The 25,310-nt window shown below is 39.4% G+C and overlaps 3 protein-coding genes across 11 annotated transcripts in view; 2 read left to right on the forward strand and 1 right to left on the reverse strand.

Moving 5' to 3' along the window:
* The window catches only part of KIF2A (kinesin family member 2A), a 55,839-nt gene extending 44,974 nt beyond the window's left edge, over nucleotides 1-10,865 (forward strand). For 3 of the 5 annotated variants that reach the window (XM_038125746.1, XM_038125745.1, XM_038125747.1), the window contains exons 16-21: nucleotides 463-530; nucleotides 2,218-2,331; nucleotides 3,562-3,712; nucleotides 5,293-5,394; nucleotides 7,419-7,554; nucleotides 9,130-10,865. In XM_038125746.1, the coding sequence (XP_037981674.1) occupies nucleotides 463-530; nucleotides 2,218-2,331; nucleotides 3,562-3,712; nucleotides 5,293-5,394; nucleotides 7,419-7,554; nucleotides 9,130-9,215 (657 nt within the window). In that variant the 3' untranslated portion in view covers nucleotides 9,216-10,865. The remainder of the gene's footprint in view (nucleotides 1-462; nucleotides 531-2,217; nucleotides 2,332-3,561; nucleotides 3,713-5,292; nucleotides 5,395-7,418; nucleotides 7,555-9,129) is intronic. The other 2 variants (XM_038125749.1, XM_038125748.1) reach the window with 1 other exon arrangement.
* Nucleotides 10,822-17,962, reverse strand: DIMT1 (DIMT1 rRNA methyltransferase and ribosome maturation factor). Of its 2 annotated transcripts, XM_038125753.1 has the most exons (12): nucleotides 17,774-17,962; nucleotides 17,568-17,641; nucleotides 17,118-17,204; nucleotides 16,688-16,749; nucleotides 16,483-16,576; nucleotides 16,331-16,380; nucleotides 15,409-15,532; nucleotides 15,200-15,292; nucleotides 14,436-14,500; nucleotides 14,114-14,177; nucleotides 13,516-13,622; nucleotides 10,822-12,796 (listed from the first exon to the last, which is right to left on the reverse strand). In XM_038125753.1, exons 1-12 carry the CDS (start codon nucleotides 17,826-17,828, stop codon nucleotides 12,754-12,756), a joined length of 918 nt encoding a protein of 305 aa, XP_037981681.1. In that variant the 5' UTR covers nucleotides 17,829-17,962; the 3' UTR covers nucleotides 10,822-12,753. The 2 variants fall into 2 exon arrangements, with proteins under 2 accessions (XP_037981681.1, XP_037981682.1); XM_038125754.1 differs by lacking the exons at nucleotides 17,568-17,641; nucleotides 17,774-17,962 and having other exon boundaries at nucleotides 15,409-15,536; nucleotides 16,334-16,380; nucleotides 17,118-17,195.
* An 842-nt stretch (nucleotides 17,963-18,804) lies between these two features.
* Nucleotides 18,805-25,310, forward strand: part of IPO11 (importin 11) — a 78,562-nt gene continuing 72,056 nt past the window's right edge. The window contains exons 1-3 of one of the 4 annotated variants that reach the window (XM_038125742.1): nucleotides 18,805-18,924; nucleotides 19,407-19,474; nucleotides 23,094-23,197. The gene's annotated coding sequence lies outside the window, so the exon portion shown is untranslated. The other 3 variants (XM_038125744.1, XM_038125740.1, XM_038125741.1) reach the window with 3 other exon arrangements.

The raw sequence follows: 25,310 nt of genomic DNA on the forward strand, positions 1-25,310 counted from the left end.
TAAACTCAAGCTTATCTTTACTACTATTAAGTTCAGTTTCTCATATGGCCAAAATCTTCATAGAATCTCCTTGAACAGAGGAGAGTCTCAAAAGATGCGTATTACACATCTTTTACACTTAGGGTCTACTGAGTTGCGTATTTCATTTTTTGAGGAGTTTTTTAGTTACAATTAGTTTTTAAGTTACAATTTCACATTTACACATTATGTTACCAAGATGGTTGGGGAAATTGAATTTCTGTGAATTCTTGATGTTCCTTGTAGGGTTAAAAAAAATAAATTGAAGCTTTGACTAGACATCTGTGTCCCTGAGATGTTGTTGTATAAGGACAGCTGTACACAACAGACATTTTTTGTAAAGATCAGAGATGAAACTGGAGACTAAAAAATATATACATTTAAATTTATCTACCCTTTCATCTGTATAAAGTGATTTGATAATGTGTGGCTTGTTTTCTCCAGATTGCTACGATTTCTCCAGGGATGGCATCATGTGAAAACACTCTAAATACATTGAGATATGCAAATAGGTATGAAAAACGTTACTTCTTAAAGCTGTACTGGCTGTTAATGACTGACATTTGAAATAGTGTTGTTCCATGATGTATGATCATTTTAGCTACTTGAATAATTCAGTAGCAGTTGTGTTTCTTAATAGAATTAAAACCAAATTACTGATCCAGGCTCACATGCAATTAAAATTCTCACTTTGTACAACCATTACAAAAGAATCTTCTAAAACTGTATCTATGCCACTATGCAGAGATGGATAATGTGGATTGCAAGGTATGTAGGACATGCTACTATTAGTTTTGCCCTTTGAAAGGACCATCTCTTGCATTAGGGATAGTTGGTGTTCATGAAGTTTCTCTGGAATGTTGGCTAAATACCTTTCTCTGATGTGATTTTTTTTCCCCATCCCTTTTGTGGAATTGTGTGCAGTTGTCAGTCTGCATTACATATACATATAAAATTTCATGCTTCCCAAATTCAAACAAATATCTGAGACCCCTAAGTACAGGCTTAAAAAGGCAGAAAATCCAACAGTCTTTATGATCGCTGTAGAGAAATTAGTACCTCCAGAGGGAGATGCATCACTTGAGACCTGTACTGCTGTAAGAAAGTGTTCAACTCTTCAACTCTCTCTGGTGAGTGTGAAAGGATCCCTCACCTGCTGCAGTTCTCCTGTGTTTAAAGTCTGGAGATGGTGCAGTCAGGTCCTGTGTGTCCCTGCAGCCAGATCTGTGACTCAGAGGTGCCCCACACTTGGCTGCAAAGGACAAAGGGGGCAGACAGCCTCTGGGCCATCAGAAGCCCTGGCTTTGCTGGAAGAGGCTACTGTCTGGGAGTCTGCCCCAGTGAGAGGTCAGGCAGAACCACAACTGCTTCTGCTTGTCAAGGCACAAAGGCCTGCTAGGAAGTCTTACTGCCTGCTTCTCTCAGTCTGCAAGTGTCCTTGTGTCTGGGTTAATGGAGCTAGTAGGAAACCTGCCTGGCTTGGACCAGTCTGTCTCATTTCCTCCCTGAAGAGAATGAGGCATCTACTCCTCTGCTTACAGTAGCATGATGCAGGACCTTGCACATTCAAGACTTGTTGGAACTTCTACCCCTTATACAACTTATGTTACTGAAGTGACGCCATAAAAAGTCACTACAAAACAAAATAATCATCTCTTAAATAGTTGTATTGAAACTAAGGGAACCTTCTCTTAGTATTAAAATTGTATGCTGTTACAGAGTATACACCTGACACTGTAATGTTTCATATGTTTTGTATAGATTTAAATTTTTTTTCTAAAAATACATAATTTTCATAGTAGTTTTAGGTGCTGGACACTAGTGTATGGGCAGTGACAACAGGAGGAGAAATAGAATTTACACTTTTGTATCTGTAGTGATTTGATATTTTAAAAGGAGTCATTTAGTGGAATATTGAATGTAGATCGAATCATATTAACTATACAAAATGAAATCTGGAATTAGTCTTCTCAAAACACTGCTGTTATAGTCCCCTGCAAATTAGCAGCACTGGTTTTGTTAAGTTTTGCTAGTGATCTGAACTATTTGCAGAGAGTTTAAATATGTCAAAACACTTGTGTTATAAAAATAATTTTGTAGTTAAACAATTAAAGAAGTATGCTAAACAAAGAGTTGTCATTTTAACTGTGTTTATGAGAACATTTTCTTTTAATTTGCCACTGTATTTTGCTGCTGCAGAGTAAAGGAATTTGGAATTAGTCCTTCGGACATTCCCTTCTCACAGGGTAGTGGCAGTCGCTCTGATCTCTCTCCTTCCTATGAGTATGACGACTTTTCTCCTTCAAACACCAGGTCTACTTCATTCTATACATGGAACTTTATTTTTAAGTTTTCTTTTTGGCTATGTAATTTTACAGACCAACCTTTCATTAGTCCCCTTGCCTTGAGTCCCACATACTTTGTTTAAATTTTGGTTTGGCAGGTGATGGTTCTGCATGATACGCAATCATCTTCCCATATTTTGTTTACCCTCCTTAAACATCCACATTCTGTATCCAGGCTTGCTAGTTTCCTTCATACATTAAAAAAAAATAGAAATGGTGATGTCATCTTTGTACATTTAATGAACCAAATCTAACAATTCTGTGTTTAGGGTAATTTGAATATCTCTGAAAGGGAAAATTTCTTTACATATATATATATATATATATATATATATACATATATATATATATATATATATATATATATATATATATATATATACATATATATATATATATATATATATATATATAAAAAACGTATCTTATTAAAGCTTTTCAGCACTCTGAAGATAAATAAAAAATATTTTCCATTGTAGTAAATAACTGCTAGTTGAAAGAACATTTTCCCCATTAAAGAAATTAAGAATATGTTGTAAAACTTGCTCTCAAACTTACATGCATCTTTCACAAACTTGCTTCTAAATAGGCTTTTTTTTGATAGAATCATGGTCAATCTTTAAACTACTTACATGCTGCGAGAGCCTACCATTTTATTAAAATATTTTCACCTTGAAATTAATGAAAGGATCTATTTGTTCTCTGAAATGTTCAGTTGCAAGTTATTATGTTCTTCAGAATTTCTTGGTTCATTTACTTATAACAGCTAGTGCAGAGCTGATTGACTAACTTTTTTAAAAAGCAACTGTATATGCAGAAAAAGAAAGATTGTCAGGTCAAGGGTGCTAAATGTCCTTTTCTTTGAAATATCACCCATTGTCAAAGAGTTAATGTTGAGAGGTTTGAAATTTTTGCCCTCCTAACTGTTAACAAGTAGTAAGATTTCAATCAGAAAATACTTCTTGCTAGATTTACTTTAATCCACATGCAAGTAGTAAAAATGCAAGGGTCCATGCCTTTTAGGAACTGGACTAACATCTTTTTGTCATGGAAAGTACATTAAATTTGTGAAGCTGACATCATCATCTTCCTTATTAAATGAATCGATTGTGCATAAATCTGTAGAGCTTTATTTTTGGTTGTGACTCTTTTGCACAGGTGGGTACTAATTTTCAAATGAAACATTTTCTGCCCATAGGGTGAAGGAGCTGACGGTTGATCCTAGTGCTGCAGGAGATATCCGTTCCATTATACACCATACTCCCAATCAGATGGATGACTTGGAGACACAGTGGGGTGTGGGAAGCTCTCCTCAGAGAGATGATCTCAAACTGCTCTGTGAACAAAATGTGAGTGGTTTACAAAATTACATGGAAAGAGACGATGGCTTACAGTGGGCAGAACAAATCCAGATCAATAGCCTGTTAGTGAGATCTTAAATACATACAGCAAACCTCTTCACCTTTTCTGTTTATGGTATTATGCTCATTTCCGTACAAAAGAAAAACCAAACCCAAAAATGTTTCTTGAATGGTTGTCTTCCTTGCTGCCTAGGGCTTTTAATGTCTAGGCAGGCTGTGGTGATGATCTATAGTATGCATTTTTTCCACGATAGCATCACTTTTTTTTAGCAGTACAAAGTATCCTAAAACTCATCTGTTTTATTTAACCCTTTCTGGTTTTGAGCATTATTTTCCCTGCATGCAAACCTCATTTCAAACCTCATTGCGTTTGCCTTTCCCTGCATGTGGAAATCTGGCTACCCATCATTCCTCGTCCTAGCATCCTGGTTTTCCTAGGGTGGAACCCCAGTACACTGTTTGGGAAGACAGCCACATGATGTTCCCAGTATGTCTCCCTGGGCTGGAGGAGTAGGGAGCTGAGAGATGTCTTCCAGAGGGCATTCTCCCTCATTGCTGATTATCAGCTTTAGTCCTGGTCCTTAAATTTCAAAAGGGATTAAAACTCTATTTGTGAAAATGCCCATGAAAAATAAAAAGGAAAAATCCTTACCATCCTCACATTTTCCAGTTTTGTCAGTCATCTCTTGGTTATGTCTGTGGTATATCTCACTTTAGTAAATTTTTTTCCAGGACTCCATAAGAACATGGTAGTGATTCCTAGAGCTTCCTATTGGATGTTCCTTCCAACCAGATCATATCATATCACTTGTTCATAGCTCATGTTGACTGAATTTAAGCCTTACTTAGTGTTTTAAAAACTATTTCAAAGGCATTGTGTAAGAACTACACTGTCTTGCTAAACATTAATTATAGCCTACAGTACTTTCCTCTTCTATTGCTGACTATTCATTTCTAAAGAAGCCTTCTTTAGAAGGCTTCAGTTTGTAAATCCATGTGTGCATTCTTCTAATTTATCAGTCACTAGGTGACATTTTAGATTTCTCTCTTCACATTCATTTAATGTTTTTTTCCCAAAGGTTTAATTAAATTTTGAGTTCCTGGAATGTGCTGAATGTAATTGCTGTTCTCTTTTTTAAAAAAGTTTTTCCTGTCTGTTGCAGCATGCACAATAAAGAGCCCTGACAGAAACCCAAAGTTTTCTGTGGGCATTAAAATCTATTAGTAATTTTAATTCTTCCCTTGAGACTTCCTATTCCCATTATTTTAAGTTGTTATTTTTAATTGGAATATTCTGATTTCTGGTATTTGCTAGGATTAGTGACTTGATATTTTTGGTGAATATTAATTAAATTTAACTCTGTAAATATTTTGAATTTATTGCCCCATCTGTTCATGCCTGGAGATTTTCTTAATACTTCTTAGAAGTATTGTATTCTAGTAAATTCTGGTTTTGACAGGTTTTGCCTTCTGCATATTTTTTTCCACGTTCTGTGATGAAATGGGTCACATTCAACATTTTTCTGTAGCCACTGTTCTTTCCAGGTTAACAAGGTTACTGTTTTTAGGAAGAAGAAGTTTCTCCGCAGTTGTTCAGTTTCCATGAAGCTGTGTCACAAATGGTAGAAATGGAAGAGCAAGTAGTAGAAGACCACAGGACTGTCTTCCAGGTAAAAGACGGACCTCCACTTTGTTTTATTGTAATTCAGGAATCCAGGTTTTCCCAATGAAAGTGCATACTCTTGAAGATGGAGGAGCATCTGATATGTAGTCATTCTGTCTGTTAAAGATTCCTAAACTGATTTATTATGTTAAGCTGATTGTATCAAACAAACAGGAACAGATTCCGTAACACCCAGTCTTTGTCCCCATGAATAAAGAGCAGTACATTTCTGTGTCATTCCAGAAGTTTAGTAAAATTTTCCTTTGCTGGGCTGGTAGTTAATAGTTACGTCTCTGTCGGCGCCATTTCTGTTTGGTCATTTCCCTCCAAGTATTGTGTCTGAATCTGAGCATTCTGTTGTGGCATCTCCCTCTGAGATCCAAAAAAGAGATGTATTTCAAACTGCCTATTTAATTCCATGTTACAGGTACATAAAGATTTCACTCGCTATCAGTCAGGGCCTTTGGAAGCAGTATTTCCCATGTAGTGCCGGTCAGTGCTATGGAACCTTTTACACTCACAAAATCACAGCAATAAGTATGAGTTACTTGTTTTCAGAAAGAAATGTGGATTGCTTTTGTTCATAACCTTAAAGCCTTTAGGCAAGCTGTTTGGCACATCTGTTCCTAGAGAACAGCAGACCATCAAACCTGTAGGGAATACACATTATCTCCTCAGCCTAGGTATCTAGCTTAGTGGAACATTGGTGTGTGTGTGTGTGTGTGTGTTCACAATAAAGCAAGATGCTAAATAAAACATCTTACAGAGGATGTAGAGGTCTAGTTATTATGGAACATTAGCCCTGAAGTAAAACAAATAGAAGTGTAAAAGTCATGTGCCATATGCTGAGGCTGTGTCCTAATGCGACTTCTGGAGAGACAAGCTGCATTAGTTTAAGATGTAATTGCCTCTGTGTGTCCATATGGCCTTCTGCTGGAGATTATTGCTCCTTCTGGCAGTCTCTGGGAGGAAATGTGTCCAAGACTAAGGTTCCTTCGTTCACAGCATGGCTTGTTAGTTTATGCTCTGTGTGTAGGTGGGCTGCACTGATACAAATCCAACAGCTGTACTAGTCATCTTCTGTCAGCATTCTCCTGAAAGCAGCTGATACACAACATCCTTTCCTAACAAAAATGGCTGAAACACACCAATGCAACTTAGAGTGCTCCACGTGTTCAGGAGTCTTTGTCTTCAATGTAAGGTTATGTTAGGTGAGATGAATCTTACCCCAGTGTAAGTTCCGTCTCTCCTGATAGCCAAAAAATAGACAAGGGGTTTGGACTACATTTTCAGTTTTGCTTGGGCTATGGAGCACAGAGGGAAGGACTTCATCTTAATATGTCAAACCAAGCTTTTTAGTACTTAGTACTAAAGTTGGCTGCTTTCTTTTTTTTTTTTAAACCAGAGCATTTCCAATGGGCTCAGTTCTTTTGATCACAATTTTGCATGGTTCTGGCTGCATTCTTCTTTGCTGCAAGCTTTTTTGTCACCATCTTATTTTTTGTAATGCTCTGAGTGCAAAGATGAGCTTCTTTAACCAACCTTTATTGTATTCCTGTATGTGGATTTAGATCATATAATAGTGGGTTTAAAATAGGTATCCTTTTATACAGCTTCTCTCAAAACAGAGCAGAATTATCTTGGCTCCTTGAATGTAATAATGACTCTGTGACTATATAGTGGTAAGCAGCCCAAACTTAGAGCCTGACTTCAACATTTGACTCTTGTCTAAGGGGAGACAAACATGACAAAGTTCTGTTCCCTAAATTTCTCAGCTTTACAACCATCTAATGTTCTGAATTTGAAGAGAACTGGGTAGCTGTGATGATGTGACCACTGAAATTAAAAAATAATGTAGAAAAAATGCAGTTTTGCTGCATTAGGAATAAGGTTTCCTTTTTGGATTGAAATCTGTTTTATTGAGGTGATTAGGCTGTACAATGTCTGGTCATTGTGTGAAGAAGTCTTAATCAGCTCTTTGTCTTGACATGTTGCTGATGTATTTTGTTGTATTTTTGAACTTTTATCTAGGAATCCATTAGATGGTTGGAAGTTGAAAAACTACTTCTTGAGATGACAGAAGAAGTAGACTATGATGTGGATTCTTACGCTACCCAACTTGAAGCAATTCTAGAGCAAAAAATTGATATTCTGACTGAACTTAGAGGTAAGTTGCTTTTAATCACTTCTCTGTACATTATTAGCATATGCCATGGAGACTTGCAGTAACAACAAGGAGAAAAAAAAAAAGTGGTTATATTCTAGGGTCTTTTTTCCCTGCTTATGCTGGCCTTCAGTGGAAGGAGCATTTATTCTGCAGTCTAAGAACAAGTTCACATCTATGATCAGTTCATCCTAATGTTAAGGAGGAGTCTGTGCTTTACCTCCAGGAAATAAAAACTCAGTCTTGCAACTTTCCTTTTTTTTTGCAAAACACTAAAGGAAGATAAGAAAATCCAAACCAACTGTATGAAAAAGAACAGGAGGCCATGCAATGAGGAAAAAGTAGTAGGAACTCCCAGTACCTGCTGTAGGGTAGTGTAGCAGGGAGCCTACTGTCATTTTTGAGACTGTCCTTAAGAGTGCCATCAAGCTCACTTGGTAGTTTAGTGGTTTTTTTTCCAACACCCTTTGTTTGAATTTTTTCAGCCTGTGTTGAAAAACTGCAGCAGCTAACTCTTAGTGCCCAAAATTAACTCTTCCACTTGTCTTCTAAAATCAGCTTGACAGTTGGTTATATCCCAGAGATTAATTTTCCTTTTCATTTTTTGTTAACTGCTTAAACTCCAGGAGACATACTGCTATACTGGCAAAAGCTCAAGGGTGGGTTGGAGGGCTGATGGAACAGTTTTTTTGATCTATGTTAAAAAACTCAGCAGATAGGTTTTTGAAAAGCCTACTGAAGGTAAAATGCTAAGACATCTCACATCTTTACAGCCAGCTTAATAGAACTGTAGTTTTACAGGAGGAAATGTGTATAAAGTCAAAAATGCTGTCTTGGTATTGTCTTGGTATGTTGTGCTCATGGCATGTAATGGTCACTGTATTGTTCAGCCTTTACTTCTGTCACGGTGTAACTGATAAATTTTTGCCATCATTTTGGTTTCCTTCTTCCCATTCTTGGGCATATTATTGGGGAATGGAAGGGATAGGAACAAAAAAACGAGGATGCTACACCTTCCGTCGTTAAGTTTCTCCCATTTTTACTGAATTACAATGAAACCGATGAACAGTGCATTTAACTATTTACAGTGAGTAAGTTCCAAAACTTATTCACAAATGTTTTTCACATTCATAAGAAAACAGAGGGGACTAGAATTTAGTATTCTGGGTTTTAGAATGTACTAGAAATGGCAGACTGTACTCTATGACTTTGTATGTCCCTTTGGAAAGTGCTGGAAAGGAATAGGATATAGGTAGTATGTATCTCCCTGGACTCTCTAAGATAGAATGGAAGTATGAACAGTTCACATGCTGAGAATATAATTGTGCCGTTTACAAACCCATCCTGCCTAGAGACAGAGGTAGTATCCAAGAAGACACTAAGTTGCTAAGTAACTTGTTTGTATGGTTTTGAATGTAAGCTTAGCTCAATCCCCTTGTAGTTTGTAGTGTCAGCTATTTTTGTGGAGGAATGTTCTTTGTTGTTTGTTAGGGCTGGGATGTGGAGGATCAGGGCTTAGTTTCAAGATCTGTTGAGCACAGGCACATCAGTTCTCATCCTTCTGTTTTTTCCTTAAAGACAAAGTGAAATCTTTCCGGGCAGCTCTACAAGAAGAGGAACAGGCCAGTAAACAGATCAACCCAAAAAGACCACGTGCCCTTTGAAAAGGGCCTTTGCTGCTAAAGGAATTCATGAACCTGTACTGCTGTAGCACACATTTGTTACAAAACCTAGTGACCGAGAGAACTCAACTACTTGAAAGTGTAAAAATGTTAGCAATGTTTGTGGAAATCTCCTGTTTCTTATTCACCTGAATGACATTTTCAGTTTTATGTGAAATGCTCCTGATGTCTACAAAATGCTTCTAGACCAGACAGCACAACCTGCAGGGTTCAGATCTGTGAAGCACTTTGTTTTAAATATTTCATTTATTCAAATAGTGAAATGTTTGGAAATATTTGCCATATTTTTAATAAAGTAAAACTGTGGCCATTAAAAAGTCACAGCACTTCCTTCTGACCATGTTCAGTTTTATGACAAAGACCAGCTGTGCAGTTTAAAATTGTGGCGTGCATGCACACCTCACTAGTGGTTTTACGTAACTTCTCTTCCACAAACAGCTGTGCTTAACACTTCCCATTCTGTGCCTTGATGAAGGCTACTTAACCCTAAATATCCTCTTTCTGAAGCACAGCCTTAAAAATTACATTCCTTATTTGTCAATATAAATTACTTTAGTGTGTGTGTGTGTGTTTCAAGAAAACTTTTTTTTTGGTGGATAGTTTCATTTCACAGGATGTGCCATATCATTTTAAGAGGAACTGCAGGCTGTTAAAAGAGTAGACGAACAGCTGGACATTCCATTTCTTGTGTGAAAATCTGGAATCTTGATTTATTTGAATACCATTAAGTATGGTTCCATAATTTAAACATTTTATCTGTAACAATTAAAAAAACCAAAAAAACCAACAAATCAACAAAAACTCACAAAAATATAAATTAGTTGATGTATATTAAAGGGTAATGTTTTAAGTACTGAGGAGAGTTGTATCTTAGGATAATGCAGATAATATGATATGTGGTATGGTGTGATAATGCTATGTATGGATAAGTTAACTATCAAACTTTGGGGATAAATACGTCCATACTGGCCTTTCACATACTGTTTTAAAAACTTGGATTTTGATGCATGACAAAGTTACATGTACATTAACTGTAGTTTGCAGGTAGCTTGAGTAGTTCTGTTGCTTTAAGAAGTAGCTAATACCTATTTTTCCCTTTGTACAGTGCCAGCAGCTGAAAAGTGGGGTGAAATTGCATCATTTGACAATTTTGCACAATACCTCTACCTAGCGCTAATAGAAATCCCACAAATACCTGAATTCTCACAAATGGCGCCATGTGTATCAGCACTTTTTAGGTGGTGGCACTCAAGTTATTTTTGCAAGTCAGTATGCAAAAAAGATTGACCTTTCATGTAAGAACTGTAGATCTCTCTAGGAGTTCTCCTTCTTTCCAGGAGTTTGTATCAGCAGGTTTTCCCTTGGAAATGTTTAAGAACTACTTTCAGAATACAAGCCTATTTGTTTGTGCCAGGCCTGGGGGGGGAATAAAGGGAAGGCAATGAAAAGAGAGTTAAATGAGCCAGAACTTCTTGTAGTGTTTAATGTTTGTATCTCCCATAGAAAGGTAGGCTATGGGAAGCTCTTGTCGCATCATGGTTAAAAATAAAAAACCCTCTTGTGTGTAAACATGAAAACTGAAACAATGTAGATTTTACATAATGTGTTTAATAAATTAAGCTATTAAATGAATTACATCTGACAATTTCTGTTATGCTTTGGGAAGGGTTTCAATTTTTAAGTACATCGGTTACATTTTTGAAAAGGGCTCTGATTTCAAAATAAAGCCAACTCTTCTATACAAGTTCATTATATGGAAGGAAGTTTACCAGACCATTGTCCTGACTTTAGTTTTGCAGCAGATCTTAAAAAAACATCACACCTCTTTCTGAATATTTTTTTAAGATCATCACCCATCACAGCTAAAAGTAATAAAACCAATGGAACAGAAGGCAGTAGCTTCTGTTAGCAGGTGATAGTACAGGTTATCATATAATATCAGAGGTTTTCTCTGAAGCTGCTCTAGACAATTCTTACTTCTTTAAAAGCTTCTGAAGACTGAGGCATCCTACAGGAGTAACAGTGGCTTCCATGCTATCTGTCCATGCAAGCCTAGCACCACAACCAGGCTATGGCTTACTGTGGGTCCCAAAAGTACAGAAAGTACAGTCAGCTTTCAGCACCTTTCTACAAAGCCTTGTAAATTACATGTGTCCTGTCAAGTAGCACATGCTAGCTGAAACTGGGTCTATCTACTGCCAGTCTTTGTGCCAGAGTCTGCTATAAGTCAGATTTACACCTGATACTGAAGCAGTTAGAATAAAGAAAAACTGATAGGGTTGGTTGGGGCACTTGAATTTCTGCAGCCCATTGCCATAATGGACTGAAATTACTTGAACAGGATTCAAACAAGCTTATACTCTATTCCTCTCCAGTAAAATAAAAGCATTAAGGAAGTGTGACACATATCTTCTGCACTTCTTCCTTCTGTATCAATCCAACCATATTCTTTCTGGCTATCCACCTAACTCATCATTTCATTCTGCATGAAGTGAAGCAGCACTAGAATTACTGAATTATTAAACAGTTAAATATATGTGCAATTCAGTTTTTGAAGTCAATGCTTCAGGATGCCTTGTTTCTATACACGCTTCTGAATCAACTACTTTTAAAAAACCAATGGGATGTCAATGGGGCTGCTAGCTGGACTCAGGACATTTTTTCTAACCTTAATAATTGAATGATGTGTATAAATAAAGTTCTTCTTTGAGGAAATTTTGCTAATTTGCATGCATTGCCCTAAATCTCACTGAAAGCTGTGATCTGTGCTAAAACTTTTTTCCTGCATTAACAGTGAAGGAGTTACCTTAAAAAACAGTTACTTGAATTTAGTTAACAAAAAACCCAACCCTACTGTCTGTGTTTATGAGCCCTGGCCCATGGGTAGTTTTTCTTCCAGTTCCTACAGTGGGGGAGAGGGTAAAGGCAATAATGTAAATGATATCATGCCTGCAAGGTACATTCTTTTTTTTTTTCTGAGAAACACTCACTGGGGTTCTCTAAGATAAGTAGATTACTAACAGGCTTGGAGTGCTGGTAGTTACTAGAAGGATGAGAGAGACAGGCATCTCAAATCAAAAGGAAGTATTTAAAACAAATACACAAATGACTGACACCAAAAGGAATTACTACAACTTTCTTTTTGTTGTCCAGACCCATTATGGGTTGTACTATTGAGTCTTGTACATAAAATACCGAGGTGAAGTCCATCATTGGAAAACACAGATTTCAATTATCATCCATCCAATCCATGTTTTGGATACATATAGGAAAACACAGTCATGAGGCAGTCCAGCACCTCGCTTCAGCTCTGAAAAAATTTGCTGCTTTTAAAATACTGAGCAGCAGCTTCTTGCCTACTGTCTGTGATAAAACCACATATAACATTCTATTTTGAGTCCAGGTATACCTGCTGTATTCTGTTCATTGCTTTTATGAGGAGCTTGTCCCATTGCACTCACTCTGGCTTGGGTAAAACTTTGGTGAAAAAATACAGCATCCTTCATTCTTCTAGGAGTATCTATGAAAAATGGATGCCTTCTGAATTGAAGCCATGTAGCAATCTGAAAGATTGAAATATGTATATTACAATTCTAGCAATTTAAACTTCCGCTTGAGGCATTTTTAAGATGTGCAAAGAAAATAGCATGAAAGCAGCCATCACTGATCAACTGCAAAGAAAGAAATTTAACAAATCTGAAATTAGAAATTATTAGCAAATTTGCCATTTTAGACATTCAGGTTTATTCTCAATGCAGTTACTTATGTTGGATCCTACCAGGTTCACAGTTTTTTTCAGAGAGCATTACCTTAGTTCTCCAAATGAGAAACAGCTAGGAACTTTTATCTTGAATTACAACAGGATTTATGATGCCACCAGAAGTAAGAGTGGAATATAGCCATTAATCATTCATATTTAAAATTATGCTGTGGCCTAATCCTCAAGGCAGAAAAAGGCCATGTAAGACCTTAGAGAAATTTTAATAACCAATTTACACTATGGCCATTTTTAAAGGAGACACAGAAGGGTCTAGTACACAAACACCTTAAATAGGGATCCTTACCTAGTTGCTCTCAATATTATAAAAAGCATTTAAAATATATAAGTAGGCCTTAAGTGTTTGCTCATGTTCAGGACTGGAAGCAAGGAGTGTCTGGTACTAAGAGGGAAACACTACTATTCCTGTGCAACCCAATACTAATCTATGCTACACAGCTACAGATGCAGATAGAATTTTAAGAAGCTTAAAAGGAAGGCATAAAGAGAAAAAAAAAAGAATACCGAATGAAATCATCTATATCCATTGAACGGGCGCGTTTTTCAGAGTAACCTGTATCTTTTAGAATTGTCTGTATTTTCTCTGCAATTTTGAAGTTTTCAGGGATTTCCTGTCAATAAAAAATAGAAATTATTTTCTACTCAAAACACAGAAAAATGTTCATTTAAATAATCTAATTATTTCCTGCTCTTAGAACAGTTCCTATTTCAAGTGAAAAAATGTAAGTTATACTTTTTCTATTATGGATTATTGTATTGTTCTGTTGAATCTGAATTTTTGTATCTCAGTTCCTTCATTGTATGTGAATCACAACAGTATTGAAAAGCAGAGAAGAAATGATTTATTAAATTAGTAAAAGACCTTGAGACATACATATATGGACAATATTGTAATAATATACTTGATTTTAAGCTTTTTTACTATGATTTAATTACCCTTTTAGATTTTTCCGTAAGAAAAGAGCCAAGTTCCTCCCACCTTCAAACACTTTTGGAAAACCTTCTGATACATTAAGCTTTTCAATATTAATTTTTTACTCTTATTAAAGTCAGTATGTAGGTCACAGTACACAGAAATAGAAGAGATTAAGAAGGAACTTACCATATTATGTAGGGAACAATGAACTCGGTAATTATGATCCAGCAACTGCTCTACAGCACTTGATCTGAAAGAAGTACATGTTTAGCATGAAAACTGAACTGTGACTATTGTTCACTCAATTGGTTGTTAATGTCTACTATAAAAAACTGTAACAATTACACAGAACTGTTCTTTTTAAAAAGCTGCTTAGTTTTCTTCTAAAAGAAAAAGCTTTTTGACATTAATATACATCTTCCACCATGGTCTATCACTGACTATGTAACACTGCTATGCATTTGCACAAAAGAAATGGTTAACTGGTTGTCTGACAGAAGTTACTTACTTAAATGCTGCAGAGAGTGTCTTGTTTTTCCTAACAAAGGCTATCCTTACCAGACCATCCCACTCCTGTAATTGAAAATTTCAGAATTTTAGAAAGTAACATACAGCTACTACAAACAAGAACAGTCACTATTGACAACTTCAGAACAATACTGAACACAAAGGAATATCCTTCATGGAAATGTCCTTCTAAACAACATAAAACCAGCTGTATCTTGGACAAAGCAATACAAACGGAGGAGAAAATACTTCATCCCCAAAACCCTTTGAATTGTACTTTTTCATGCCTAGGTGCTATTACGTGCAGAGAAGGCAGATACTTGAAGAAAATCTGGCTAACCTTGGGCAAGGCTAAAATGGTCTTGAAGTGTTTTAAAAATTAAGAATACTCTTCTGTAACATTTGTCTTCTGAGATTACACACACTCGTCTGAAGATAAATCTCATATATTCCTTTGATCAAAACCTGCAAAATTATCAGCCAGAAACATCTCTGGGAGATGTAAACAATGATGAAAGGGACATTACTAGCAGTGCTCCAACTGACCTTGGTCTTATGAGAGACACTATACACAAAGCTGCCCCCATGATGGTGGCATGTTCTGTTAATGTCATAACACATGCCTGATCAACAGAGAAATAAACATTTTGGAAACTCCAATGAATAGCTGGTAGTTTGTACTAGAATCAGCATATGGAATTGAGTAGCAAGTAGAAGAAGTATGAAATTATCACCAACAGGTTACGTTGAGTACACACTGCTCACCTGGAAGTTGATAGGTGGTGGTGGGTTCTTTGGCTCTATTCTGACAACACTGGATTCGACTTTGGGAGGAGGCCTGAAGTTGTTCTTTCCAACCTGTTAGATAAGAGCAGTCAAGCAGCTGTGTGAATAAGCAATAAACTCCTCACACTCCTTGCAACACTCTTCTTCTGTGTTTGATAGTCAGGTTACCTAAAGGCAGAGTGACATACCTTCATCAGATGGTCCACTCGAGCCAACAACTGAGTATTAATAGAGAGTCTGCAGTACAGTTTGCTTCCTGGTTTTGCAACCAAACGAAGTGCAAATTCCCTTTGAAACATAAGGATTGCACACCTGAGAATAACAGAAATGAGAAAATCAATTCTAAGTATTCAATTTTTATGGCAGAAGCGAACACCGTTGGAAAACACACAATTTGCCTCAGCACTTAGAAGAGTAAATGTTCATAATAAACAACTCTGCCTTGTAGTGTGTTGAAAAAAACCCAAAACCCATCACAGAACTTGGTGAAGCCATCCAAGTCTCCTTAAAGCTATTACATAATTTGACTATTTATACTGCTAAATGGATCAGGACCAAAGAGATAGTCTAGTCTCAGAGTTGTCTGACTCTAATAAATAATTTACAGTAACTCTCTGCTGAGTCCTTCAAATCCAAGCTTTCCAAAAATTGACTGAAAACGTTACCAATGTTCCTCTGAGAGAAATCAAAAGCTGCTGACCTACTGATGGCTGATAGACAGAGCAGTTACATTTTTAGATCAGATAAGCAAGTGACTCGGCCTTGATTCTACCCTTTCCAGTCTAACTTAAATAGGAAGGTATTTGAAATGCTATGGTGCCCTACTTATCCCCAGAATTATACTTAGTTATAATACTAAGGAGATGTAACTCCTGTTTTTGTCTGCTGGGCACTCACTGTTGCCAAGTTTAAATTTTCTCCTCATGCTCAATACATCAACATAAACTTAATTGCCAGGAATTGTGATACTAGCTATTACAGAAAAACTTTAGTGCAGCTCTGACCCATCAAACTGGTATCTTAGGAACTAAAAAAATATTGAATTTGAAAAGATTTTTAAAACTATTTTTCTTTCTCCCGGATAATACAGAGCTCTATTCTTCCACATACCTGAAAAAAGGTCGATGAAGCAACAACTTGAAAACAAAAGGTGAAGAAATCTGAGGAAAAAAAAATTACTAATATTAATATAATTTCTGGGAAATCAGCATTTAAAAATAAATTTTTTAATGTTGTTGTATGCTATGTTGTTTGTCCCATACCTGGTATGGCAAGTTAGCCACACATGCATCAAAGAATGGTAAATCTGTTTTCAAGATATCTCCAACCTTGATTTCAAGTTTGTTTGCTAGACATCTGGGGGAAAATATACATTGTGGTTATCCTCAGATAAGCATTATTGCTAAAATTTGTACCAAAGTAGATCCGCTGCTTTAGGTGCTCCTTTTTTCCATAATTGATACTTACGTGCCCTGGACTCTCTTCTGAAGCTCACCAACAAGTCTAGGGTCAATTTCACAGGCAATAACCTAAAAAAAACGTATATATTTGCAACTCCATGCATCTCCTAACTGGAATTTAATCATAAAAACCCCAACCCTGTATCTGTTGCTGTGGGTTTGAAGAATCCTTTCAAAACCCCTCTTAGGCTATGGACATTCCACAAGCAAGCTTTACCACATAAATGGATAACAGCAATGTAGTTTGATAAAACCACACAAAATTTATGTGATCAGCTAAAAACCCATTTGGATTATTCATACGTTAAGAAAAGTATCAATGGAGTAATTCTACTGATGTTCATCACACCTATGAAGACCGTTCTGTTTGCCCTAGTCTAAGCCACAGCACAGTCAGAGCCTGGGAAGGGGGTGTATGTGAGAGAATCTGCACTTACCTTTTTGACTTTCTCCAGCATCTTTACTGTCAGGTTTCCAGTTCCTGGGCCCACTTCCAGAATGACATCTGTGCGGCGCAGGGCAGCCTAAGGACAGATAGCACGTTGAGTGCTTCCACAGCACCAATTTCGTGCAACCATTTGACTTTAAAATGAAAGTAAGCGCTTTTGACACAGTAAAAAGTTGGAACTGGGTATTCAAGGGAGCGTGAGAGTCGTTTAGAAAGGAATGAGTGGGAAACGGGGAAAGCAAGTATGTCCTGGCGCTAGTTTATGAGAAAAACAACTACAAAGGCCACCACGCCCTCAGGCGGGCGGCATAACGGCACTAGCCGCGGTTCAGCTGCAGGTTCGGCCGCAGCCCGGTGAAGGCCGCGGCCGGGCCGGAGGGCCGCGCTGTCCCGGCACGTCCCGCCAGCCCCGGCTCCCCGGGCCCGCCGCCGCTCCCACCTTCTCGATGATGCTGTTCACCACGAGGGGGTTCTTCAGGATGTGCTGCCCGGCCCCGGTGTTGAAGAGGATGCCTAGGGAAGAGACCGGGGTGTTACCGCGGGCAGCCGCGATACGCCGGCACTCCGCCAGCCCCGGCTCGGGTGCGAGCGCCGTCCCGGACTCGGCTCCCGGGATCCTGCCCGCCCGGTCCGGTCCACACTCACCGCCGGCGCGGCCCTCCCGGCGCTCCGGCCGCTTCCCAGCCCGCACCTTGGGCATAGCGGCAGCTCCGCTCGGATCCCGTCAGCCCCGCTCGGTCCGGTCCGGCTCGCCTCACTTCGGCCCCTCGCGGTCGGGCTCGGCCCGGCTCGGCTCGCTCCGGCCCGGCTCGGCTCGCTCCGGCCCGGCTCGGCTCGCTCCGGCCCGGCTCGGCTCGCTCCGGCCCGGCTCGGCTCGGCTCGCTCCGGCCCGGCTCGGCTCGCTCCGGCCCCGCGCCCCACGTGCCGCGCGGCACCGCAGCTGTCGAGAGGCCCCGCGTGCGGCCAGCGGGCGGGGCAGCGGCCCCTGGCGGGCTGGCGGACCGCGGTGGTGGGGGCACGAAGGGCGCGTGTCGCGGCCCGCACGCGCGCTCGATCCTCCCGGGAAAAGCGGGTCCGTCCCGCCCTTCGGGGGATGGGAGCAGCCGTGAGATCTAAGTGACAGTGGAGAAAAAAGGAAGTGGCGGAAGGAAGGAAGAAGAAAGAAAGAAAAAGAAAGAAAAGAAAGAAAGAAAAGAAAGAAAGAAAGAAAAGAAAGAAAGAAAGAAAAGAAAAAGGATTTTGCAGGGCGACCCTCATCAATTTCTGCCGATAAGATAACGCGGCGCTTTAAGCCCCCGACTGCACCAACGCCTGTCCGCTCATGGCCCGGAGTCGCAGTGCCGGTGCAGTCATTCCCAGCCGCTGCCACGCCAATAAAGTACACTCGCTTTTTTAATCCGTTCTGTATTTTTGGCTTTACTTTCTCATATATATATTTCAGCGTTATGTTCAGACATGAACACCACGCACATGCGGCGTGACGCCCCGCGCTGCTGCAGCCGCCCATACCGCCCCGGGAACCTATCAGGGAGGCGCGGCCGAATTCCCTGCCTGCCGCGGCTCATCCTGCGGCGGGAACGCGCGCCCCGCGCGCCAAACCGCCCTGCGCGCGCGCAGCCGCCGCCTGACGTCAGCGGGCGGTGCGCTCCGGGGCCCCGCCTCCGCCGACCCAGGCCCCGCCCCCGCCCCTCTTTTGCCGCGGAGCGGCGCGGGCACCGCTCTGGCGTCGCGGGGACGTGACGTCAGGGCCGCGCGCCGGTGAGGCGGTGGTGCCGCCGCCGCGTCCGCTGGTCCCGGTTCGTGCGAGGCCGGGAGGGGACGGGGAGAGGGGGAAAGCGCCGGCGGCTTCCAGCGGGGCAGCGCTCGGCGCACGAAGCCCGAGGGCTGTGTCGCTGCGGGCGGCGCTGCTCCTACGCCCTCGGTTCGGCTGCTGCTCCGCCGGCTGTGCCCCCGTTTGCGCTGCCCGAGCCGGCGCGGCTCCGGCGTGGAGCGCCCGCCACGGTACCGGCTCCGGGGCACCGCCCCGGGACTAAGGCAGCCAGGCCTCCCTTACCCATTGTACTGGCCGCGGCAAAGGGCCTGCTCGGAGCTGGAAGTATATAACTGTTACCTAATTCCAGGGAACAGTTTCCCGCTTTCTCCGTGAAACAGTTTTTAGTCCGGCTGGAGTTAATGGGAGGCATGGGAGGAAGATGAGGCGTTAACCTGAGAGAACTTGTGTTTTGCGGGAAGGGGAGCGTACTGGCCTTTATTCCAGGTGGTTGTTTTCTTCCTGCAGGCTGAAGAGCAGCAGTTTTTCTGCAGAGCAGTCTTCCCTTGATCAGAGGCAGGCTCAGTGCAGCAGTGGTGAGTTATTTCTCCAGTTTGTAACGTGGAAGATAGCAGTGAGTGTAAAATACAAGAACAAGGCCCTGAATGCAATGGTTGTTGCTGCTTCCCACTTACACTTCCATGTGCCTTGCTTCCCATGCCTTATCCATGAAATCATATCTGTAACATATTTGATATGGCTTTTAAATCAGCTCGCATAGCACATCAGCAAAATGCTGCCGAATTCAAATTTACATATATAAGATATACCTGAGTTTTTGCAAAAAGCATATTCCTTATGGAGTTTGGTTTCTTCAAACTTCATGGCAACACCAAATTTGTCACTGCTCTCTGTTTTTCTTCTCTCATTCTTTCACTGTACTGTTCTTATCAAGGCCATTTATTATCATGTGTATGAATGATAGAGGTGTTTGTCACCCATGCTTTGCATATAACATTTTGAAACTATATCATCAGAAGTGGGATTTAACTGTAGTTAAAATGGATGGGTTTAAACCTGTTTCAGAGCATGAGGACTGAAAGAAACAGGCATTTTCATCTCACCTGTCTGGTGTTAGTTTGGTTTTAAGTGGTCTGTCAGGTCTTTTTGAAAATCCATTAAATTGGATAAATTAGGAAGAAGTCAAAGGAATGAGATTGACCTTGTAGTATTGGTCATCCTAGAAAGTTACTATTGAATGTTAAAACGTTCTTACATTGTCTCTGTATCCATTTGTCTTTTCCTGTGCCATCAGTACTGAAACTTGTGATTGTCATTTCAAGTTAATCCTTGGAATTTCTCACTCATTTCTTTAGTCTCTGTTTTTTCCATTGGGAATTTTTGGTCACTCTGGTGGTTATTGTTTAATATCAAAATTCTTCTCAGAATTTTTAATATAATCTGATTGACTTTCCTTAACATTGTTGTCAGCCTTGCTTGTTGCTGTCTTTTATTGCTGTTGTTCTTGCTGCTCTTAGTTCTTGTATCCTTATGTCTTCTGCATGCTATTTTCAGACCTAGGTTTTAGTTTCAATATTAAATTTTTGTAAAAACGAAATTTTGGAAATTCTACTCCTGTGTTTCTGTCACTAGCAGTATGGGAAAAAACCACCTCCGACTCTTTGCTGCTCAGACATTTTTGTCTTCTTTACTGAGGCTTAAATTAGATAGCTTGGTTCAATTACATAAAGAAAAATTAATATGTAAGTTCTGAAAAATTTTAGTGATGCTTAACATTAGTCATTGTGTTGGTTTTGGTGATTGCTGTAGTTATTAGTGAGTTTAAGTAGTACCTTCAATAACCAGGATAGTTTTAGTTCTTTGGGTGGATTCCTCCGTAGGACTACAAGCATGTGGCATGATTGATGCAGATACTGCAATGCTAGAAAAGAGATTCATGGAGGAGTTTGTAGAAGGTTGGAGAGAAATCAGTGTAACTACCAATTTTTCCTGAAGGTGACAGTATCCTTGCTAATGTATCATGTCTGTATGACTTAATGCCAGAATTTGTGTTACTTTTATTTCAGGAGTTCTTGTGGCTTTTCAGTATGGAAACTTTGTTTTTCCTGTTTTCCTTGAAAAAAATGTGCTGTGGACAACAGTCTCAATTTTCTACTTAAACCTTCTGAGCTGCCGGGTGTAGCTCTCTAGTTGTTTGTTAGTTGTAAAATCTGCTGATAAGCAGCAAGTCCTCTTTGTGAGCTCTCTTCAGGGAATTAGTTTTAAGTCTTCCTTAGGTTCCACTGTCTTAAACATCATTAAACATTACCTCCTCACAGATAATTTGCTTTAGATGACAGACTGTCTTAGTAGCTCTGGCCTCTCTCCAGTTTGCTCCTTCTTGAACTGAAGAGAGGGAGAACTGTGAGAGCCGAGCTGGAAATGGGGTCCTAGGAGCCATCTCAGACACTGGGTAAAGAAGGATCACAACATCCCCAGAGCCACTTGTGGTCTTGAAGTAGCCCAGAATGTATTTGCACATGATTTGTACGATCACTAAGAGCACACTGTATTTTGTGTGATGTGTTTATGGCTTTGTCTTCTGATTTCATAAAAGCTTAGCTGAATTTATTCTTGCACCTTCTTACAGTTGGAAAGAATTAATTGAATTCTTAACAAAAGAGAACAAAAATACACAGAATTAATTGTCTGGAAATTAGTAGGTTGTTACACTGCATTCTCTCAGAGAAAGTGAAGTAGGGAGGTGTTTAGTGATGAAATCCTTTGTTTTGTACCCCTTCAGATGTTTAGCAGTCACCAGTTTCTTTTCATAGCTGATGTGATTTTAAAATTAGGATGTAGTTTAGTGTGAAGGGAAAAGCACCTAGATACCTTTTTGTCAGTATAAGAAGCATTGACTTTTAAGGAAAAACATTAAACTGGTATGGCTAGTATAAAACTAGAACATTTAAGACACTTGGAATTGTCTTGAAGGGTAAAATGTATTTGCAGATAGCCCCTTAGAAAGGGAATTAAAGAGTAAAGAAGAATGGAAATGACACTTTGGCACTTAAAGAAGATGGCGTTTGAAAGTGGGAGTAAAGTATAGGACATTGGATGATTATGATGCTGATCTCTTATTGGTATTTGTGGTCTCTGAAGATACTAACTCATTTTGCTACAGGGTGGCATTTGATGTGTTGTTTTTATTCTAGGTGTAACTGTGCTTGTTTTTTTTCCTGCCAGCTGAGACTTGAGAACATGTGATTGTCAAGTTCATTATTGTCATATCCAGTGGGATCTTGGAGAGCATCTTTTTCATGTGGGGTGTGGGTGGTCTCTTTTCCCTTTGCAAGACAATTCTGGCATGGCAGTAAGAGTCATGCTTGGACTTGCAGCTGACCACATTGAACACTTTCTAGTGAAAGGGATTTCTTATCCTTCCTCCAAATTGTTTGTGTGCAATTGGGTTGTTATAGCAATGGGTGTGGACCACAGAAAAGCCAGAGAAGGCAACAAACATTCCTGATACTGCTCAGTGTTTATTGTGAAGACACAGACTGATGTTAGTAAATAAAAAAAAGGGAAATGACATCCTTACTGAGTAATCAAACCTGGAAATTCTGGCTTTTGTGACACAGATGCAGACCTTGCCTTCCTTCTAAAAATGTGATGCTTATAAAGTTGAAAGACTGGCAAAATTTTTGTAGCTGTCTCATGTCTCTGAAGGTATCCAAAATACAATACCTATTTAATACTCACCTTCTGAGTTTCATCTCTAGGAGAGTCTTGTAGATGAAGCTCAGTAGTGAGTAAAGCTGTAGAAGTCCCATGATCTATGGAGAAAGTCCTTGTCCCTATGATTTAACCAATCTGTGGGGTTACCTATGTCCCTTTTGCCTTTCCCATGCAACAGGTGAAGTCGGATATGTAAGAGGTGAGGATTGTCTCCCATACTATCAGAGCCAATATTCACAGCCTTTGCAGTTCTGTGGTTTTAAGAGCATCTGTATATCCTCTGTGTAAATTGTGGTCTGAAGAGCCCTGTTTCATCAATTAAAAAAGAAAAAAATAGGGCAGTGTGAGGGTATCGCAACAAACTAAGATTGGAGAGATCTGGGTTTAAGCTCCCAAGGTGAAGCAGTGTCTGTCTACAGGAATAACTTTAATGTGTGCATCTGTACATGGCAGTAATTAAAACTGTGTTTTGAGCAGATCCCAGTAAGATAGGAGCTGGTGCCCTTCCTGAGTCAATTGTCTTTACAAGGGGCATGCAGAGAATAAGCTCTCCATAGAAATCCTGTCAGTGAGAAGGGAAGGTAAGGACTTTGTCAGAGTTGAAATTACATGCTAGGACCTGAGCCTGTAATGGCTTGACATTGTTTGAAGTCACATATTCCTCCTTGTTCCCATGGTGTCCTCTGGTGTTTGTGGAACAGTGTGCTTAGATGGCTTGACTTTTTGGCTTGTTTGGGTTTTTTTGTTGTGTGTGCCCCCAGTATCCCACCCTTGCCTTTTGGTAGGCAGTTATGGCTCAGTCACAATTTGTAAACTTGTTCTAAGTTTACATCACATTTTGTCAAGAGCGTGAAATTAAAGCTGCTTGCTGTTCTGTTTGCTTTTTTTATGCCTAGCACATTTACCTGTCAGCAATGTAGTGTGAAAATTAATGGAAAACTTCATCCAAGCCAAAACCTGCATTTTTCCTGCTCCTTCCATCTTTGGGTATTTAAGGGGCTCAGGGAGAAGCAGAGGGTTATACTATTTATTTTGGTCACTGTAGCCCTTTGTTTTAGCTTAACTAATTTGTAGCTAGCTTAAACTGCAATTTCGAGTTTTGTACGGTAAGGATTGATTCAAAATATTTTGTTGAAATCCTTGGAATTGTCTTTATTTTTTAAAATTTCTTTTAATTAATTAATTTCTTTTTTTTTTCTTTTTTTCTTGCTGTTTTTTAAAAAAATAGAAATCAATACAAGTAAGACCAGTGACTTACTAGAAGAAAACAAAACCTGTTAGGAGGAATTTTTAAAAAGCAGTAGCAATAGACAGCTTTTTTGCATCTCTGCCGTTTGTATTTGCTACACATTTATTAGATGTTTTTCTAGTTAATTTTTTGCTATCCAAATCATACAGAATATACCAGTTCATTAAAAGATTATTTAAAAGTTGACCCATCTTCAGGGAGATTATTATTTTCTAATTATTTTTTGCTATTTGGCTTGTGCCGGCCTCATCCAATGATCTTTACATGGGATCAAAAAGCAACTGTGCAAATTCATTGAAGACTAAATCTTGAGAGCTGTTAAAATTTCTGCCTCTTAATAGAAAATCCTTGAACCAGTGTTTTCTGGATGACAGGCCAGCATGACTGACCTGGGTATCTGCTGTGGTTTTGACAGAGAAAGAGCATTGGGCTAAATAAATTTTTGTTCTGACCCGCTAAGCTTAGTTTTATTTTTCTTGACCTTTTTTTTTGAACAGTAGCTCAGACAGTGGCTGCTCCAGTTTTTACATGGAAGTACAAACCTTTTCAAGAATGAGGAACATTATTTAAAAAGAGACAAATATTTCACTTTGATTTTTGTTGTTGTTCTTTGTTGTTATCTTTAGAACTGCCAGCTAATTGTTTTGAAATAAGAAACTAAAAACAGTCACCTGTTTAATAACTTAAATAAGTATGTCTTCTAATGAGAGGTGTTCTAGATGGAGTATATAAATTTCCAGTGGAAGCCAAAGCCTTCGGATTTTTCCTTCCCCTTCTTAGACATGTTGTCCTAGAGGTGCTACCACTGTTGCTGATGGGTTCAGCCTTGGCCAGTTTCAGGTGTGTCTTGGAGCCATCTGGCACTGCCTCTGTCAGATATGCGGAAGGCTTCTTGCAGCTTTTCACAGAAGACACCCCTGTAGAAACTCCCCCTTATGCCACCTTGTGCACAGCTGGTTAAAGCAGAAAGACTGGAAGGTTCTTCACATGGGGAGTATAAAGCAGAGATGGAGTCGCCTGTTCAATTATTGCTGTAAGGAGAGTTGTGATTTTGTATTTCATGGGTTTAACCGTAGCTTTCTTTAACCTTAGGAGCTTCAAATTTTAGTTGGATTTTGTAGAGGATGGTTGAAGATTTGGAGATGAAGAACTTTTTTTTTCAGGGGTGTAATATTTTTTTTTCAATTGTGCAATGCTATTACTGGTATAAAAGTTCTCCAGTATTGTGGCTAATTTTGTTGTTAAGGTGATTTTTCTAAAAAAAAAAATCAAAATTTTTAAACCTGTGTCAGAATAAATTTCATGTCTCCCACCTTCATACTATTACTGTAACAATTTTAATCTTGATGTTTTTCCTGAAGGTGGAAAAATAAACATTTTTTTGCATTAAACAAAAGCAAATCACAGTCATTACGATTGGAAGACTTCCAAGATTGAGTCCAGCC

The sequence above is a fragment of the Motacilla alba genome, chromosome Z, assembly GCF_015832195.1.
Source record: "Motacilla alba alba isolate MOTALB_02 chromosome Z, Motacilla_alba_V1.0_pri, whole genome shotgun sequence".
Lineage (NCBI taxonomy): Eukaryota > Metazoa > Chordata > Aves > Passeriformes > Motacillidae > Motacilla > Motacilla alba.

Bases quoted from the DNA above. Each gene is read 5' to 3' on its own strand.
- DIMT1 (XM_038125753.1), bottom strand. From the start codon at position 17,828: ATGCCCAAGGTGCGGGCTGGGAAGCGGCCGGAGCGCCGGGAGGGCCGC. The intron at 16,381-16,482 runs GTATGGGACAAA...TTTTTTCCTCAG, and splicing joins TGGCTAACTTGCCATACCAG to ATTTCTTCACCTTTTGTTTT. The intron at 15,533-16,330 runs GTATGTGGAAGA...TGTTATTCTCAG, and splicing joins CTTCATCGACCTTTTTTCAG to GTGTGCAATCCTTATGTTTC.